The sequence below is a fragment of the Teleopsis dalmanni genome, chromosome 2, assembly GCF_002237135.1.
Source record: "Teleopsis dalmanni isolate 2A chromosome 2, ASM223713v2, whole genome shotgun sequence".
NCBI classification, from domain to species: domain Eukaryota; kingdom Metazoa; phylum Arthropoda; class Insecta; order Diptera; family Diopsidae; genus Teleopsis; species Teleopsis dalmanni.
Genome location: NC_051847.1, coordinates 229,576,930 through 229,596,855, shown reverse-complemented (window position 1 = coordinate 229,596,855; position 19,926 = coordinate 229,576,930). Strand labels below are relative to the sequence as shown.

The 19,926-nt window shown below is 29.9% G+C and overlaps 2 protein-coding genes across 3 annotated transcripts; one reads left to right on the top strand and one right to left on the bottom strand.

The window, feature by feature from the left end:
- Positions 1 to 1,007: 1,007 nt before the first annotated feature.
- On the top strand, positions 1,008 to 13,906 carry LOC119679076 (acyl-CoA desaturase 1). 2 transcript variants are annotated; one of them, XM_038091232.1, is made up of 6 exons: positions 3,167 to 3,249; positions 3,340 to 4,273; positions 10,933 to 11,278; positions 12,337 to 12,673; positions 12,742 to 13,088; positions 13,164 to 13,906. In XM_038091232.1, the coding sequence occupies exons 3-6, from the start codon at positions 10,933 to 10,935 to the stop codon at positions 13,406 to 13,408; spliced, it is 1,275 nt and encodes a 424-aa protein (XP_037947160.1). In that variant the 5' UTR covers positions 3,167 to 3,249; positions 3,340 to 4,273; the 3' UTR covers positions 13,409 to 13,906. The 2 variants fall into 2 exon arrangements, with proteins under 2 accessions (XP_037947159.1, XP_037947160.1); XM_038091231.1 differs by lacking the exons at positions 3,167 to 3,249; positions 3,340 to 4,273 and adding an exon at positions 1,008 to 1,195.
- A 4,360-nt stretch (positions 13,907 to 18,266) lies between these two features.
- Positions 18,267 to 19,359, bottom strand: LOC119676906. Its single transcript, XM_038088173.1, has 2 exons — positions 18,729 to 19,359; positions 18,267 to 18,637 (listed from the first exon to the last, which is right to left on the bottom strand). The coding sequence occupies exons 1-2, from the start codon at positions 19,357 to 19,359 to the stop codon at positions 18,267 to 18,269; spliced, it is 1,002 nt and encodes a 333-aa protein (XP_037944101.1).
- Positions 19,360 to 19,926: the final 567 nt, after the last annotated feature.

Below are 19,926 nucleotides of genomic sequence, written 5' to 3'. Positions count from 1 at the left end.
TTCTGTTTCCAAAAGTGAAGTTTATCTTACACTTTCGATAATCACATGACTTTCAAACCTAAACGAATTTGTGACATTGTAATACCACATCATACACTGATTTCTTTTGAATGAAATGTTCTTTGATAGTGATTTGTAGATGTCCCTTCCTTCAGATTTGACCATAATGACTAACGAAAATTCGTAGCACATCTCTCTCTATCTCTTATTACTCGAGTGAAGTTTCCTCAATGCTGTGGAAATCTTCTCTATTCATTTCTAAGAGGTGTTTTAAGTGGGTTCCAGTCTCACAAGTTTCACACACGTAGCAAAAACGTCATAATTTTTATAGAGTTTTCACAATTTTAGCATATTTTCTATTAGAAGATCCATATTAATAAATGGTTTTAATTATTAAGCTAAATACGTAAAGCCTACAACAAGAGTTTTGTTCCATATTTGTTACTGAAATAGTTCTACCAAATAAGTACCATAAAAGGAATACCCTTTTCCATTAACTTAAAACTTTGAAAGATTATTTCTAACGCAAAATCTTTTGCTCTGCATGCGGTTGATTTCTATCGTTTTTGTAGAGTGTGGAATTATCTAAAATCTGTATTAGAAGTAAGGCATAATGATGTTACATGGGTCACGAGTGATCTGGTTTAAATAGAAAATTTGAGTAAAATTTAAAATACCTCTTTATCTTTTGTGTGAAGTACAGTTGAAGTATATAGTTGATTTAAATATATTATTAATTTAAATCATTATACTATTAATTAAATAAATATCAGAATACCCATCTCTGCGTCATCTAAAATAAGTTTTCTCAACCACCGGTCTGTGTTATTAGCACTACCGGTCTGCAAAATATTGCAAATTTACTTTTAAAGATGTTTTTTTGAAGATCTTTACAAAATATATTAAATATTTTACCAATCCTTATAAAATATGTTGAATATTTATTTGGTCTTCGGAAGGCTTTACATTAACAAACATTGATTTAGATGAGACTTTTTTATTGACAGATTTTCAACTATAACCTCGATAGTACGTGGAAAGAGCTATAGAGATATCTGAATTAAATAAAACCCTCGTATTAGAAACAGAAGTAAAATAAACATAGAGATATGTCAATCTTGAGTTAGATATGTGCTTCGAATCAAAAACAAAAAATTCAAGCTTAAAATACTGAAATATGGAAGTAAACACCAAGGTGAGTTTTAACTTGAAATTAAAATCGTATCTAGTTCATAATTATAACTAGTCACTGAAATCGACTTATATGAATTATATTCACGAAAAGAGTTTTTGTATATAAATGTATTTTAATATTTTTACGATATTTCTACGAGCTAGAAATGATCGGGAATTACAAATCAATACATTCGAAAAAAATATGTTTGTGTAAAATAATTTATTATTTGAATTAATATTAATAAATAATAAGTTAATATAATATAACTTGTAAAACTAAAATATTCTGTTTTTATGTAAAATGTTCTATACATTAATCATCTTAACTTCCGTTTCTTGTTTTGTTTTTAATATAATACATACATTAGATTATTTTAAAGTAAGTGCTATTAAACCTCAAAATTTCTGTTTAAATACACATCTATGCTATTATAGATTTGAGACCATCCTCTTTCAAGTGAAAAAAAACATTTATGAAATATTCTTCTATTCTAATATACAAATAGTTGTCAAAGAAAAATTAGAATTAGAACAAATAATATTAATCTAGGGATGTTACAGGTCTAGAGCTGGAAACGTATACAATATAGTACAGTTTCCTAAATTAAGCATCAGCAATAGAACAATTTATTCATAAATAGGTAGTAATATGCAATTACGATAGATTATTATAATTATTGTCTCTAATTTGTAATATTTCATTAAAGAAAATAAAATAATTAAATCTATTTGAGCTTATTATAATTGATATTTGAGTTTAATAATTAATAATATCTTCATCTAATAAATAATTAAGTCTGATACATTTAAACACTTTAACAAGTAATACTTTAGAAATTTTTAATATTATTTACTAAAATTTGGCAATAAAAAATTACTAGCTTTTTATTTAAAAAATTTAATAATTATTGAAAGAAACAAACATGTTTTTATGATTATCAAAAGTCATAGGTTTTAAATGTTAATGCAATATATTATGATCTTATTAGTGATCTCTAATTAAAGTTTTGGTATAAAATATGTAATAATTTTTGTCAAAAAAATACTAATTAATCTGCTTATATAACCGCAATTGTGAAATGGCCTTTCGACTGAAAAAAGTTCTAAACAAAGTGCTTTGTTAGCTCAACCTTACACCGGTATAAAGTACTCACTTGACTATCTTGACTCTAACTACGGAGTTAATTATAATAATTCTAACAAGGGACGATGAAATTCCACAAATAATTGTACTTACATAATCGCAAATATGAAATGGTCATTTGGTTTAAAAAGTTTTAAATGAGGGGATTGGTCGGTTCAATTAAACAGCGGTAAGTAGTTCTTTGTTGCTCCACTAATTTCGGAGATACTTATTTCCCTACTACTAAGAGAGATGGATATAAAGTTATGTAGATTTTTGGTAGGAAAGTATTTTTTGTCATTCTCTTACTATTTATTTGAGCCAAAGTTCTGTAATTATATAGAAATTTCATTATGATATTATTCTGTCGTTTATTTTTCATTTTTTTGGTGCTGTTAGTTGGTTATAAGACTTTTGCTTGTTTCAATGTAAATAGAGTGAAACTGAACCTATTTTGAGTATTTGCGTGAGTAGAGTGAAAGGGCTAATATTCTAATTGCTATGAATTTAATTTGGTGTATTGATTACTATAATAAATTATGTATTTTTTTAATTATTTATGTATTTCTGACATGTAAGTGATAAGTAATGAAAACACAAGCGTTGTTGGTAAATGTGAACCTTTTAGTTAGGGCTAGATTTTGTTTTTATTTATAATAATTTATGTATTTATGGCATTTTTGTGATTATTAATAAAATGCCTTCACTGTTAGCTTGAACGATCACTGTATATCAGTCTGGATAACTAGATTTAAACAAAGCATTGCAAAATTACGTGACTAAAAACTCTGAGATATATTATTATTTAATTAAAATGAAAAAAAATTATTAAAATATCTTAAATGTTTAGTAAACAGTGCATATGTGAAAAGCCGGTAAACACCATTTTTAAAATATTAATTTGCTAATGAAAAGATTAAGAAGCTATTTTTGCGGCATTAGTAACTGGCGTAAGTTTTTTGTTTCGTATAAATTAAAGAACTAGTTTTCAGATATTTTTATGAAGGCATAAAAAGATAGTTTTTCTCAATATTTTGCAGACAAAAACGATAAACTAAAAAAAGTACTTTGAGCTGCTAAAAAATTGCAAAAAATGTTGCAAACAGTGACTGAATGTCTTCGCACGTAGTCAATTAATTAAAAAAGTAACAACAAAAACATTGCAAGAACAACAAAAAATGTCTCGGCCAAGTCTAAAAGATTTTGAGAAAAATTAAATTTTGCGTATCGCCGAGACTCATTAGCCAACACTGCCAGCAGTGCCAGCAGTGCCAGCATTGCTAGCTTAGCCAGCACTATCCGCCTGTCTTACTGTGCCTGTCTTATGAAGTAAATAAAACAGAGCCAAAGTCATCGGTAGCGTCGTCGGTGCTGTCATCGTCTACGTCGACGCTCGTTTGTGCTCTACCGACAACCGAAACAGCAACACAAATAAAGCTACGCAGTGCCTGCTCTTATCATTAAGCAACGAACAATCGAGCAATTAAAGTGAACAAGCAACGAGCCGAGCTTAAGAAGCACAGATCTATAAATCGCTCGGTTAGACCCTATCGAAGCTGGCTTTAAAATTCCGTGTAATTATTTCAAGACAAACTGTGTGCTAACTGACTTCGTGCAATGAACATACTCAGCTTATCCTAAGCAAGAAATCATTAAGCTCGGATTTGAAAAATATCAAATATTTTTATTTTCTATAAACGAAAGAATTTAATCCAACAGTGCTCAGGTCCTTGCGCGAGTTTTACTAAAGAAAGGTGCAACGTGTGTTGAGTCTTTATCGAAATTTACAAGTAAAAATGTGCAAACTGAACTTTTAAATAAAAAAATATCAAATTAAAAATTAAAACAAATAAACAATTTTTTTAAGTGCTAAATAGAGAATTTTTGTAAAATTCTGTTGAGGAATTCTACGAAAATCGAAGGACTACGTGAATAAAGTTCTGGACTAAATCACAGTGAGAAACAAACAAAAAGGTGAGCAGAGCATTTTGCCGTAATTTAGCTGTAATTGCTATAAGTTAATCTGTGTTCTTAAGTTGAGTTGAGAAATAAAAATTTGTCCTTCCTAAAGCAATCATAAAGACTTTTTTGATTTGTAGTTAATATTGTATCTCACCAAACCGTAAAGTGCTTGTATAAAGTGATTGTCTATAAAATATATTTATTTACATAACGGTGCATATATATTTATGTAATGAAATGTCTCTACAATGTTTACAATGTTGATTGATATATTTAAATTAATATCCTCAAGTTTTCAAATTCATCGCCAATGTAAAACAGTGCCACAAGCTTTAAAATACAGTCGCCACAAATTAAAAGTTAAACTAAAATTTGCTCAAATATCTTGTTACTTTCATTTATAAGCAAAGTATTTCAGTTTATTAATGAAGCTTTTTATCCTCTTAAATTTCAGTCAATTATAAACAAAAATATGTTTTCTTCTTGGCACGACAAATATTCAATAATGAAAAGAAGAAGGATTCTTGAAACTATTGTTTTTTGCCCATTCATATAGAAAAATTTCTAGAGAAATTACTGTTCACTATAAAATTAACCATTCAAGCAGCATTCATTTTTGTTTTTATTTTCATTTTTTCTTATTTATTATAGAAAATTTTTTAATAGGAATAAATAATATAAAAAACCTATCTGAAGAGAATCTGGTTCGTTCAGTACATTCATTCATTTTGAAGTAAGTGTTATTTTCTCCTTACTTTAGTTTTAAGAAGTTCTGTTATTTTTGATCACCGAAAATGATTATTAGAATACAGACTAGAATTAGATATATATTTCATCACATTATTTAGTTAATGTTGATTCAGTTAAAAACCAAAATATTGAATGGAAGATAAGCTCTCATAAGACTAGAACTTTAGGATCAATGCAAATATGGCCATGTAACTATAATTTTAAAAAACAGAAGTAGAATTTAGTTAAATTTTATGTATTATTATTTGCTTGATTGATTTGTGATTGACAATGTGATTTACTATTAATAAATACCAATAAATTGCTCCATTCCTAAAGTTGTTCTGACAATCCGGTAGATATCTATTAAGATTGGTTTTTGTAGTGTGGTGGATAGGCTACGTGCTATTTTAGATGTACAATGCTCTTGACTGGATTAAGTCTACCTATATTATGCATTTGATTTAATGTACGTATAAGGTTCTATTATAACACTCACTTAGACCAAAACGTTACTGTTTCACACTACTGGTTCCAATTTCAGTAAATAATAATTTCTCTTTTCTTTTGGAAATTCATTTTTTTTATAATAACTCTAAGTACATAATAGTTGCACCATTTTTATGGCAATTCAAATATACTTTACATTATCCATAGCCTGACAAGATGATATAACGTGAACAATGTTTAATTAGCGATCTATAATTAGCGATGAGCAATTTTTTTGCAATGGAAATAGGAATGGATATGTAGCAGACCTTTGACACTCTCCGCTACTTATGTTAATTTTATTAATTTTTTTTTCTATAATGTATGTATGCATATAAATGAAATAAAATTGATCGTCAGGTTTATGTTGATTGCGCTCATGGGCTTATGTAATCTATTATGACGCAAAAGAATTTCTCTTCCTATTATTTGACTAGATTGCAAAATCGTATTTTTAACCAATAATTTGTGGACTTTATAAGTAAGTTTCTAGTAAACGAATCTTATGCTCTAATATACTTTAATATATATATATACTTAATATACTCTAAAATACCTGATATAATTTTTAAACATTTTTACACCATTGTGGAAGAGATGATCCAATAAAGTAAACCTTTTTTTCGAGAAATATTATGAAAAATTTTAGATCTAGTTATGTTATGTTAGTTAAAAGAAATCATTAATAATTGAAATTGTTTATATTCACTTTACATATTAATAAGATATACAATTATATCATTTGAAATTAAAATCTACTAGATTATCACAATACATTTTTATCTTAAATTTTTTAAATTACAGATAACGAATGCTAATGCATAATAATTATAGCACCCAAAATAGCTCATATCGACATAAGGCTTCCTAGTAACCATATTCGTTATATACCTAAAAAGCCAAAGGTTCTTTTAAATTTATTTTTATGCATATATGTTTATATATATCTTTTTTCACAAATAGAAAACATCTAACATCTCGCTTCTAAAATTCTCAACATATGTCAACGTGAAGGCCAGTAATCAGGCATCACGTAGAACACAAAGAACACAATTATGAAAAAGTAGCTATGAATCTTACCTGTTAACCATAAATAGCAGCAGAAATACAAAGCACCAAAGCACCAAAGCACCAAAGTAACTAAGTTGATTAATTGATAATTCATAAAACGATTTAAGAATTTCTCATCGCTTCAGCATATTTAAATAAGCAGATACGCGTGCTTCTGCTTCTGCTTCTGCTAGTTTTTATTAAAGGATTTTTGCCGAGCATTTCTGAAATCTGCTACACAATGCAAAACCTTACTTGGCACACCAACTATTCTGTATGCGTATGGCGTACGCAACAGCCAATAAAGTCATAATGAATAATATTAATAATAGTCAATAATGCTCAATATCTGAAAGTATCGTCAGTGGTGCGCAAACACAGCCATACGTAATCCTATGCACTTAAAGTCACATTTTTGCTCATTGATCAGTCAAGCGCGGTTCAGATATTGTGATTGTAAATTTCAACTATACGTTGTCTTCTTAATCTTATTAATATATGAATAATAGTAATATATAATTTATATTTGGCTAAAGAAATTGTATTTTGTATTTACTACATTGTATTCTCGATAGTTAGGTACTACCTTCCAGTTGGTAGTATAATAAGCGAGCAATAGTTCGATTATACTTCAATTTTTATGAATATTTTTAATTTAAATGAGTCTCGAAATAGCAAAGAAGAAAAGAAAAGTCGTCGATACCACTTCAGAGTTAAGTTTGACCTTAGGTATCTCAAAGCTCTGCTTAGTGGTTACCGGAACTGTTTTTATAGCTGAAGGCGCTGCGCTATTAAGCAAAAATTGCACTGTGTAAACCACAGCGAATTTCAAATTATTAACATAAATTTAAGTTGTGATTGACAAAACCAAATAAAGAAATAGTTTAATGGAGTTTTGAAACAATCTTTCGGTGACTTCAATTTTTTTAGAAATAAAGTAGTAACCCAATGATTAATTCAAAAGTTATACTTGACTGGTTCAGTGGTACTAAATAATAATTTTGAAATTTTACGTATTCATATATAAGATATAAAAGATTCTACCTGATTTTTGTTAATAGTTTTGTCAACTTCTTTTTAGTTGACACTTTGGCTGTTGTTTATTTCAATAAATATATTTTATTTGACTGTAACATTTACTAGATGCTTGTATGAGTTGATGGAGTTTACTTAGTTCTAAAAATCAATTCAATTTAAATGAATTTAAATATAAAAATATGCATAAGTGGGTAACCAAACTTCAAAATGAAAACATCTTTTATGTTTGGCTTTCCCTTAAGTAATTATATATGAAAATTATACCATTTAAATAATAACGAAAATCGAAATACTTTTTAATAGGGGTATGGAGTATGGATATTAGAAATAATATTTGTACAGGCCTTTTCCTAGATATTAGTATCACATTTCTTATGTGCATTTTTATATTCGTTAATTTTTTTAAAAATCTATATTTTTTAAAAATCTACTATTAAAAATTTAAAAATAGATACTTGTAAATATGTGATGTATGTTGGTCATAGTTTCAAAAAAAAAGTTATGGTTATATTTAAAACTGTTATGTAGATAAGTATTACCCGTAATTAAACTTAATATTGAACTCATGAAATACATCGAGTCATTGGAAGATATATTCCATCAATTAATATATGTTCAAATAAAATGTCTTCAGATTTGCAGTCATTGATCTAGTATTTGGTAAAAAAAATAAAAATAATTAATATAAGATAAATAAATGAATAAATATATAAATATAAAAAAAAACATATTTTCTGTGAACTCTGAAACAGATAATTTCATAGAAAATTTTTAACAATTTTAACTATTAACCATAAAATTATGTGAGCATATCTAGTTTATTCTTAGTTTTTCAATGTAAAAACGAGTAATTGAAACGCGCCTTTCGTTATTAACATTCTTTAGAATTCCACCGAATGGCTTCACTTTATGCTTTACGCGATCATGGTCTTTAAGTCCATGAGTATTCTAATGGCTTCAGTTATATGATTCGCGGATTTATGTTTCAATAGATACTAATTAAGCATTACCTGAGTGCACTTAAAAAGTTGTTATTCTCGACAAACTACAATATTTTTATCGAAATTGGCCAATTCACACTTTTTGCCAAAGACCTTTGGAGATTTTAGAACTTAGTGAGGAAGGGGGAATTGCAACGTATTCACATATTCACAAAGCAAAATTTAACTGAATTATAGCTGAATTGATTGTTTAATAATTTAGCTATAATTATGAAATCGAAAATTATGAAATTCTTAATAGAAACATTTCAGCTGGGATTAAATTCAAATTAGAATTAAATTTCAAGTAACAAGTATGAGGCCAACCACTTTATATCTGTATCTGTAGCTTTGTTGTGAATTGTATTTAAGACTGGTTCTAAGCTGTTCTGTTGGCTTAGTTCATATTTTCATATTTCATAATTTAATCTTTGAATTTTTTTGTGAATGCTTTTTTTAGATACAGATTTCAGTTGTATGTTTTTTAATTTGAATCTGAATTTTGTTTCAAAATGTGTCAATTGCTGTTTGTATTTGTTTGCTTGTATCTGGCGCAAGCTTGAGTGCACTTGCAGTTAAAAGTTTTGCATTACATTAATATAGAGTAACTAATAGAGCTCTAGAGAGTGTTGTGCTCGATGTTGTAACAACACTGTGGTTCAATGTCAAGAGTGCGATATGTTTTATGGACAGTAAAATCATTTTAGTGTCAAGTTAACCAGTTTTAGATCAAATCAGAAGAGTACACAAGCGAAAAGTAAATGTTTTCCAAAAAAAATTTCTTGCCAATTCATTTGAAATACAATTTTCAAATCTAAAGATACAGTTATGTGATGTACATGTCAGCGATATGCTAATGGCTAAGTCTATCTTAGCCATTTATCAATTATTTCTACTTTTCACTGATCGCTGCCGAAAAGTCACAAACTTAGCCGCAGCTTTAATTAGTCACCATTGATGAAATCGCCGATTGTGATTGTTCGTCAAAAAGAACCTTGCAAAGAGCAGATAAACTCGAAATTAATAAATAAATTGTTACATAAATAAAGTGAATAACTAATATTTTCGAGGAATTGATTAGTTTTCAGAATACAAAATATTGTTTTTAGCAGCTCGACTACTTGATTCGTTCTTTTTCCAGCTCTACTTCCGCTATTTTGATAATGACCAATAGTTATTAAAATTGAAAGAAACGAAAAACAAGTTCGTTTAACCTATTGCAGTTGGATACTTCAGCTGACTTAAGACTTGAATGGCCATTGTGGAGCAGAGCCACTACCAGCAGAGCCACTTACAGCGGCTTTTGTCTTCACATATACCACTCGAGACGTTCAATTTAAGCAGAAAAATTTATTCAATTCACATTCGGTGTGAGATTTGTTGTATGAATGAAACATTACGTTTCAATTCGACATAAAATTTATACACAACTCAATTTGCATGCTTTTGTTTAACGTCGTTTAATATCGATTTTTTATGTTTTCGGTAACATTAGCTTACTTTTTGGCATTAGGAATTCAAGTAGCATCGATTTGCCATAGTCTAGCATTCATTGACTGGAATTCTTGATGAGGTAGTACTGTCCAAGAGATTTGGGAGCTAGTTCCAAATGAAGTATTTGCTCAAATTGTTGTCAAGTGAGTTGAAGTCAGTATTATTATACATATATAAGATTGCACACTTTACACCATATTAGCTGCATTGGTGGATTTAGGTAATAGGTTCTACCAAGCACGTGTAAAAGTTTCGGGTATTTCCTTTAATGCTTTTCCTATCGAAACTAACTACTTAATATGCCAGTTGTAGCTGCGAATGCGCAATTGCTGCTTTAGAACTTTCTAAATTCACTTTATTTACAATAACTAATTTGCATACCCAAAATTATTTGCAATATATCACAAAACCAAACAGGAGAGCCCTCTCTACGAAACTTCAAAATTCAAACATTTCTACGTGATTTATTAAGTAATTTGCCGTAATTAATTTTCAGTTGGAGCTAAAAGTGTTGAAAATATATAACTGTTGACATCTTAATTGTTCACAATATACCTGATCTGTAAAAGTAAACAGTGTTACAATTTATAAGGCCAGCGAACAGGTTAAGCAAGTGAAATCTGCCTACTATTTGTGTAGCTGCTAGATACTGTGTACTCGAGTACACCCGTAGTTTGCATGTGATCCGCATAGTTAATTAATTTTATTTACAAGAGCATAAAAGGAAATTGATGTTTCAATTATCATAATAATACCGCTAATAATAATGATTGAATATTTATTCTGTATTGTTAGCTTTTTGTTGGTACCACACCCATATTCTTTATTTCTAAAAAATATTTTAAAACATTTTTTTCAAATAGTTTGCTTTGTTTCCTTGTATATTTTTAGATGGCTCCCAATATAATAGGCAGCACCTTCATTATTGCTGAGACTGCCATATCTAATGATGGCAATCACAATAACAAAGCCGCGGCAGCTGGAACAACAACCACTACCGCAACTTGCCCCTCCACCATCAAGGGCAATGATCGTGTGCCGACTCAAGGCGAACCTGCCCTAATGAAATCCAACGCCAAGAACGCAAAACTTGCTGAGAATAGTGCCATTCAGAAGAAACCCTATAAAGTGGAAATTGTTTGGGGAAATATAATGCTCTTCATTATTTTGCATTCAACTGCTTTGTATGGATTGTATCTGATATTTGCTGAAAGTGCCTATATTGAATTCGGTTTGAGTAAGTATTACTGACAGAACAAGAACAAATATATAAATACTTCATTTAACATTGGATATACATAGTATATCACTTTTGTAAATATAGAATAGAAAAAGTGTTTCTATTGTTATTGTTATTGTTTTTTAAAGGAATACTTAATAGCATTTAGCTATCAAGTACCAGTAAAGTTATTGTTCTCGAAGATATCAAAATAATTTAAAGGTAACAGCTGAACCTATGAAAGGTTGTCAAAGTAATATTAAGGAAGTCTATATATAACAGTATTATATCGTTTGTATGATATGATAATGAGCACTTCATCAATTCTAGTTTTCTCTATTAATCTCAAAGCTCACAATATATTTTTAAGAGTATATAATCATAATGCCAATGTAAAATTTCTTAAATCGGGTTTTGCAATTTGATGAACTTTAAAAATTTGAAAAGACTGCAGTTATCGTAATAGCACGTAGTGACGCAAATATACTCCTAAATGGTCAATGGTTCTTGTTTTATATTGGAAAAGAAATCTACACAACTGTCTAAGTAATTCATAAAATGTAATTTCCAAAATAATTTTTATGTAGTTGACAAAGTGTTGAATGATTTTGGTAAAATTCAAAGCATGTCTCAGCTTTTATGACACATATATCAACCTTAAAAATTCATTCACAAAATCCAAGTATCCCAATTGAATTATTGTCATCGTACCGCGTCACAAGTATTAAAAAGTTATATAAAACAGAAATTAGTTTTATGACTCGAACAGATTGAATTATTAGTAAGAAAAGTTTTTGAAATTCCAAGAACAGAACCGAAGTTCTTACCAATAATTAGGCTATATACTTTCGTAACACGTATACGCAGCTCTTGGATTATAACACGTCAATTGAAAGCTAAGCTAAGAGCTTATAATTGACGTATTAGCAGAAAACTGCTGAGATCGAGTACACATGTCTGCATTAATAAATAGGAGTAAAAAACGTGCATAGTACATTAGTCAACACGAAGCATTTCTTGCTTTATCATTTAATTTTATTACAAATTTTAATAAATGTTTATTTAATTTGGTATAGTCTATATAACTGGATTTATTGGCGGTTTGGGAATTACTGCTGGCGTACATCGTCTTTGGTCGCATAGAGCATACAAGGCCAAATTGCCTTTGCGCATATTTCTTATGTTGTGTCAATCATTGGCTTTCCAGAACAGCATCTATGAATGGACACGAGATCATCGCGTACATCACAAATTCACCGACACTGACGCCGATCCACACAACTCTAGACGCGGCTTCTTTTTTGCACATATGGGATGGCTTTTATGCAAAAAACACCCTGATGTTAAAGAGAAGGGCAAACAAATTGATATGAGTGACTTATTGGCTGATCCCGTTGTAGTCTTCCAACGCAAGTAAGATTTGCACCAGAATTGTTGTTATCAAAATGGGCATTTAACAATTATTTTAATTATAATTCTAGATACTATTTCATCGTTATGCCCATATGTTGTTTCGTGCTTCCTGCGCTGTTCCCATATTTCTATTTGGGTTCATCACTAAAAGTATGTTTCTTTGTTTGCTCCATGTTGCGTTACTGTCTGTCATTGCACGGTACTTGGTTGGTTAATAGCGCAGCTCATTTCTACGGAATGAAACCCTATGACACCGCAATAAGCTCAGTTGAAAGTAAGGTTGTGTCAATTATTGCTTTCGGTGAAGGTTGGCATAACTATCATCATGTCTTCCCTTGGGATTATAAAGCAGCTGAATTAGGCACATATAAATACAACTGGTCCACTGCTTTCATAAATTTGATGGCTAAAATTGGTATGTTTTCTATTTTTATATTTATAAATAGTTCATAAATGAATGAAATGAATTATAACAAATTACAAACTATAGGCCAAGCATATGACTTGAAATCAGTTTCTGAAGAAATGGTGCTGAAACGTGTCCGTCGTACTGGTGATGGTACTCACTCATCTGCCATTGATTGCAACAATAACTCTACGAGTGGCATCACAAACCAAATGGTATCAAAACTAAATCACGATGATGAGCCCGTGATGGTGTGGGGTTGGGATGATAAGGACATTCTGGAGGATGATCGTAAAAAAGCTACAATTCATGAAAAGAAAGAGGATTAGGTAGCAAACTTATCATTATTCCATTACTATAAGAGTACAGTTTTTAATTATAATAATTATAATTGGTGGCTGTTACTTTCTTACATACATTATACATAATATGCACAATATGCACAAAGCCAAATAAAACTCTTTGGGAATTGATGTGCTGATTCGAAATTTTATATTTACAAATCAAATTCTTTACCCATCGTCAGGTCTGTTGTTTAAAACTCTAAAGAATAATTAAAATTGCAAAATTTTTAATTGAAAGCGAGAGGAATCTAGAGGGGTTCCCAAAAGATTTAACTTTAATTTCAACTCTAAATTAATGTTTTATTAATTAATGTTAATTATAACGCGAGAGGTTCTATTTTTAAGGATAATTCACATTGCAGTGTTAAGGTTTAGTTTTTAAGGAAATTGCTTGTAAAGTACGTGTTTCTAGTTATAAAAATTATTATAATATATATTTTTTGATATATACAAACAAATTTATTTTCTAAAGTAATTATTTTTACAACGTGTTGTTTTTTATATATATACTATGTTACAAATTATATTATTATTTAAGGGTCATATATACATTTGTACAATACAATAAAAAATAATAACCAAAAACTTAAAATTAAAAATAAAAATCCTATAAAAAAAATAAAAAGTTTAGTTTTTCCATCACCGAGCAATTAAAATAGATCGGCGAATATTGGCAAATAAGGAGAATATTTATTTGTTTCCCATAAAAGTTAAGATTTATCACTTCTAATAGAAAAATAATATAATAGTAAACACGTGTATAGAACTGAAAATATCATTTCTATTTGCTAAGGAATATCTGTAGATTGGTTTCGTGTTATAGAAACACGCGTTATAAGGTTATTCCCGTATACCCCGTATACACACGTGCAAAGATAGGCGAAACTAATTACGAACTGGTACCGCGTTATAGGGGGGATTACTGTATAATTGAATTTTAATTTTTAAAATATATATAAGATTTTGAATCGAAAGATAAAGTCATTTGTTTAGTAAAGTGCCCTTAATACTTTAAGCAACCTTTGCACTTAATTATCAGCTTAGTTAAAAAAGTTTTGATATTTTATCAGAGCTGTGCAAAATCAATTAAATTACAAATTAAATTACAATTATAGAAAAATTATAATTGATAATTGTATTTCCATATTATATGTTTAATTTAATTGAAAACCTCAATTACGAATTGCAGTATAATTGTAATTTGTAGTTGAATTTCTACATTACAGGTATAAGTTTAATTGAAAACCCAACTTTCTTTTTTGTCTCTATTCTAGATCAATTAGACAATTAGACAATAAAACGTATTAAAATGCACATTATCGGTTAAAAAAACAAATGTAGGCAAACCTTATGAGCAAAACAAATTATATTATATGCACACAAATTGTACACACATATACTACACAAAAACAACGATCATCTCAAATTTGCTTAAAACAATGCACGCACTACGTATCAGGAAATGTTAAATACAGTCAAACCAAAAAAAGGAACAACAAAATGTTTACACATTCGCTTAAAACAAAAAACAAAAAAATAAAATTGCGCAAAACCACCCTTAAATGCATGTAAAAAGCAAAAACAAGCAAACAAAATGCGGTCTACTTAAAACCCAAAATCCAACCATAGTTTCGATTCGTTTATCATCTCTCAGAAGTTTCGATGCTTCTTCTTCTCTAGATTATTTTTGCAAATTACGCGTAATTCATAGTTGGGTTTTCAATTAAAATTATACTTGTAATTTGGAAACGCAACTACAAATTACAATTATACTGCAATTCGTAATTGAGGTTTTCAATTAAATTACACATATAATCTGGATATTCAATTATCAATTAAATTACTCAGTAATTTATAATTGAGCGTAATCTAATTACAAATATAATCATTACTGCACAGCTCTGTATTTTATAGTTGATGTGGAATGTCGGTTTTCTTTCGACAGAATAAATTGTCTATGATTTTATAATATCATAAAATTATAAAAAACATCGAATTCAATTCTATTAAAAGGTTAGAATTTTTGAGCCGTGAAACGAAGTTATTATGCAAAAATAAATTTAAAATATATATTATTTAATAGAAATAAATAAAAAATGCTAATCGATGTAGCACGAGGTCCCCGGTAACTCATTTAATCGCATTAATTCAATTTTTAAAGCATTTCTTTCGCGTCTTCAGGGTTTTTTTCTGATATCAGACGAGTTTGTTTTGTGTGAAATCTCGTTTCGAAATAAACGGAAGTGATGGAGAGAAATCGAAATTTAAAAACCACACGACAATGTTAACAAACTAGAATTCAATGAAAATCCAATAAAAAGTGCAAAAAATCGCTAAAGAACAAGAAGCTTAGAAGAAGCGTGTGGCATGTGTAGAAGCATTGTTAATATATGACCCATCAAATATATAAAAAACGATCAAAGCTATTAATTAGACAATAATAAAAATATGAACTTTTTGTTCAAGATTTTTTAGAGATTTTTGCATATTAGTTGCATACTCTCTACTATAGATTGCTTCAAAACCACAAAACCATTAGAAATCATCATATATTGTTAAACAAAATGACAACAGTGAAGTCAGAACATCAACCAATTTTGGAGACGAACGTAGTTCCATAGAATTTACTTTTAGATTTTTAGTTCATGTTGAGATATACCTTCTAATGGCTGTCAATTCTGATAGTCGAAAATGAAGTAGACTCTCTTCATTATTGTTATAGTGTATTTCTTAAATCAATTTAATAATAAGTACTTTAATTAATATTTTCACAATATTTAATATAATTGTTAATTATTTTACGTTTCGTTTTTTCCAATCTGAAGTCACTGCTTTACAATTTTGAAAAATTATTTCATTAGTAGTTTCAATTGTTTCACTATCCATCTATTTCTTTAAACGCCTCATATAACATGTTATGTATGTCTAGCAATTAGCGCCGTCGTAAATGCTTGCTTTGTCACTTGTTTGGGTTGGACATGACCTGAGGTATTCTAAATGGTGATTGAATGTGTTTTATGACATTCTATCAAATTATTATACAAAGGAACTTGTGATTGCATTGGACCAACCATATATTTGGAGATAAAAAAAATTTCCATGGTGTTTTGGTACATTATTGACCTTTTGTATTATTCCATTGGTGTAGAATTTTTCGTTGTGCCAATTTTTTATCATTAAAAGAATTTTGCAGAGACCAAAGGAAATGGTAGATGGTAGAATGGTAGATGCTCAAAATTCGTCAATTACTAATTTGTTTCGTGTCAACTAAGATGTGTATGATCTGGCGTTGTCACTATTAAATATATTTCCTATTCTTTTAACCAATTCTGGTCACTTTTCCTTAACTGCTTTGTGCAAGCGGTCAAGTCGTGAGTAGTATAGGAATGAATTAACCATTGCATCTGACTGCAGACAATAATTAATATACAATTACTAAATACTTAATTACTAAACTCACTAAACAATTAATATAATATTGTTTGCCGTCTATACAGAGTTTGAATCCATTTGTAAAGGGTCACTGGTTTGTAAGCGTGGACGCTTGTATTCGAAATTTATCATTTTTCATTTTTGATCATCCCTAATAGTTTGCGTTCCATTGACGGTTATTTGGCCAATCAAATTTCTTTGCTTCAATTCAAGTGATACCTTAACATCGAGCATCGAACACCCTAAGTTATTCCGATTGTATTGTTAAGTGCTAACTGATAAGTATTGATAAGTTACATATTTTACACAATAAAGAATGAAAATGTTACCAGTTATCACGTTTCCATCATCTTATTGGACTGTATTTATAATGTAAGATTTGTGTTTAGAATAGACTTCTAATATGTTCTCGAGCCTTTTGTATATGCTTAAGGAAATTTATATAAATCACTTACGTATTATTATTTTTATATGAAAGCAAGAAGTTTTGCGGAAGTTTAGAACAGATTTTGTGAATTATCCATAATAATTGTCTTAATCTAATATTTAACAGGATGTTATATTAGGAATTCTGCAACGAGGTACTTTCATTCAAACGAATAAATGCCAATTAGAGTCCAATTAGAGTCAAATAGAGCACAAAATAGCTATGTTATTTACAATGGTCTACTTCGCCGGAAACCTGATTAGCTGAGCTTATACAACCTCACCCTAAACCTAATACCATCTTTTATTGAACTGAATTATAAAGATAAATTGAACTTAACATTATACCACTTCTTCCGCTTTCTCACTTTAAAGTAATTTTTAAGAGTAGCGCCGAAATGTCTATCGATGCCAGCATCAAAGCTTCAAAATCCAGTCTTGTTTAAACGTTTTTAGACATGAATTACGATTTGTTAAGAAGAACATTTCGGATTTTCGTAGGTTTTTCGCTGACAAAAATATGACATTTTTACCCTTCAGCGAGTTGAAAAATGTCGAATTGAGGATTTTGACCACGTTTAAGCATAATTTGCAAAAATTATTTTAATTCTTTTTTGTTTATTGTCTAATGGAATATTATATTACTGAGCTGCTAATTTGTTCTGAGACACTATTTTGCATTTTAATGCTGAGCGTAAAAGTTGAACACTAAAAGCAAAAAAACCTGTAGAAATAATAAGAACTTGTATAGCCAGAAACCTCAGCTATATCGACAAGCAAAAAATTAACTTAAACTAATTTTTTTCAATACATTTTTTTTTCAGTTTAAATCCTTTACTATTTCGCAATATAACAGAAATAACAGAAATAATAGAAATTACAGAAATTTATATAGACTGATAAGTAGATTACATTTAACCTATATAAAAAAGCTGTCCATCTGACTGCTACGAGGTGTTATAGGCTTTCCATATGCATTTTGAACTCAGTGATAAGAGGAATGTCCATAGTTTATTTGTTGTTGTTCGTCATGTGAGTTAACATGTGTCCGAGCGGCATAGATGAGTGCCGCTATAAATGCGCTATTATTCAGGAGTAACGTCATAATTGTGGCCATCTTCAGAACAGGCAGAATAAATGGAAGAAATGAACCCATTAAAATGGCAGGCATAATCATAACCGGAACTGCTAACTGCAGTATGGTTTTTTTAAGTGTACGTTTCTTTTTCCGTTTGCCAAGCATGGGACGTTTTTCCTGTGCCTCCTCTGATTCTTCTTCCGCAGTTTCCATTGCTACTTCTGGACGTACTCGCCTATAGTGTTTAAAAGACCGTGCCTGTTTTTTAGATTTATTTTCTACGAAATAAAAAGGAAAAAAAATTTGTGTAAAAATATATTGGTACATATATATTAATTAATAATTATGTAAAAAACTGTTATGATTTACTTGTGCCTTTCTTGAGTGAAAATTTTAGAGTGTTCTCCTTGCTTGGAACTATACGCACCATGATGCCGGGTAAGAAGTGTATTTTAATATCGCGGTCCTCGAAAAATTTCTGAAAATTTTGTACCAAACGCTGATTTAACTCTTTCTCTGCCATAGATGCATATTTGCTAGTAACCAAACTACCCAATATTTTCTCGGGACCAAAAAATTGATCCATGAAGTCTTTAGTTAAGTTTCCAGTACGCGGGTAATTCTTATGTTCTTCCATTTTTTGTAGTACGAATAGCTTTGTGCAGTGCAAAGCAGTAAATTTACGTAGGCATTCATAAATGCGCAGCGGTATTGTTGCGCGTACGTACGGTATGGTTTTAAAAAGATTATCGGCATTACGTGCTAAGGTTTCAGTGTCGCCATCTATTAACAATTTTCGCGCTACATCGTAAAAGCTCAAATCTTCAGCGATATTTTGATTTTTTGTGTGTTGCTCGGAGCTTTCTGCCGCTTTACTGAAATGATCGTTGTCTTCACTGTTCAAAGCTTGTACTAGTTGTTGTTGTTGAGTCGGTACAACGCAGGCGCAGACTAATACCAGCCAAAATATATGGAAGGTACTCATAGATACTTCAGACATGTTGTCTATAAAAGGACAAAGTATCCTTTTTCTTATAAATGTATTTTGAAATAAATCAGAAAGATTTGGTTCTGTGTCTGTGAACCGCACTGGTTTAAACTCAGCTCTAAACTGCAGGCTTGCGCAGCAGTCTGACAGATCACAAGCAACCACTTCGCAATCTCTACTTACTTCTTTTGCTACTTTCCTGCAATTGAAAGAATTGTAGTTTTACTTGTTATGCCATCACTGCCATTTTCTAATGTGACCACAGCAGTCGAGAGCAACATTTCCCGACTGTATTTCATTTTGATATGATTTGAAATTGCACTCTTGTAGCATAAATCCGTCTGAGCGGATATTGTTCATGCGTACTTGATTATCTCTGCTGCCATGTTCCCAGCTTGGTCTCAGAGAATCTTTCTTAGCTGCTAGCAAGTACAGTTCAACTTTCCATTGATTCTAATTCAGTTGTTGTGTCCATTTGTGTGCGTCTATTTTGATAATGAACGAACAAACAATGGCTTGACCCAGTTGTGGCCATTTGCACAAAAGTGGTACAAAATGTCAGTGGAGCACTTTAAACCC

Excerpts from the sequence above, each read along its gene's own strand:
- LOC119679076 (XM_038091231.1), top strand. Across the intron at positions 11,279-12,336 it reads CTATATTGAATTCGGTTTGA|TCTATATAACTGGATTTATT; the intron begins GTAAGTATTACT and ends AATTTGGTATAG. Across the intron at positions 13,089-13,163 it reads AAATTTGATGGCTAAAATTG|GCCAAGCATATGACTTGAAA; the intron begins GTATGTTTTCTA and ends TACAAACTATAG.
- LOC119676906 (XM_038088173.1), bottom strand. The coding sequence starts at position 19,359 with ATGTCTGAAGTATCTATGAGTACCTTCCATATATTTTGGCTGGTATTA. Across the intron at positions 18,638-18,728 it reads TTCACTCAAGAAAGGCACAA|AAAATAAATCTAAAAAACAG; the intron begins GTAAATCATAAC and ends TTTATTTCGTAG.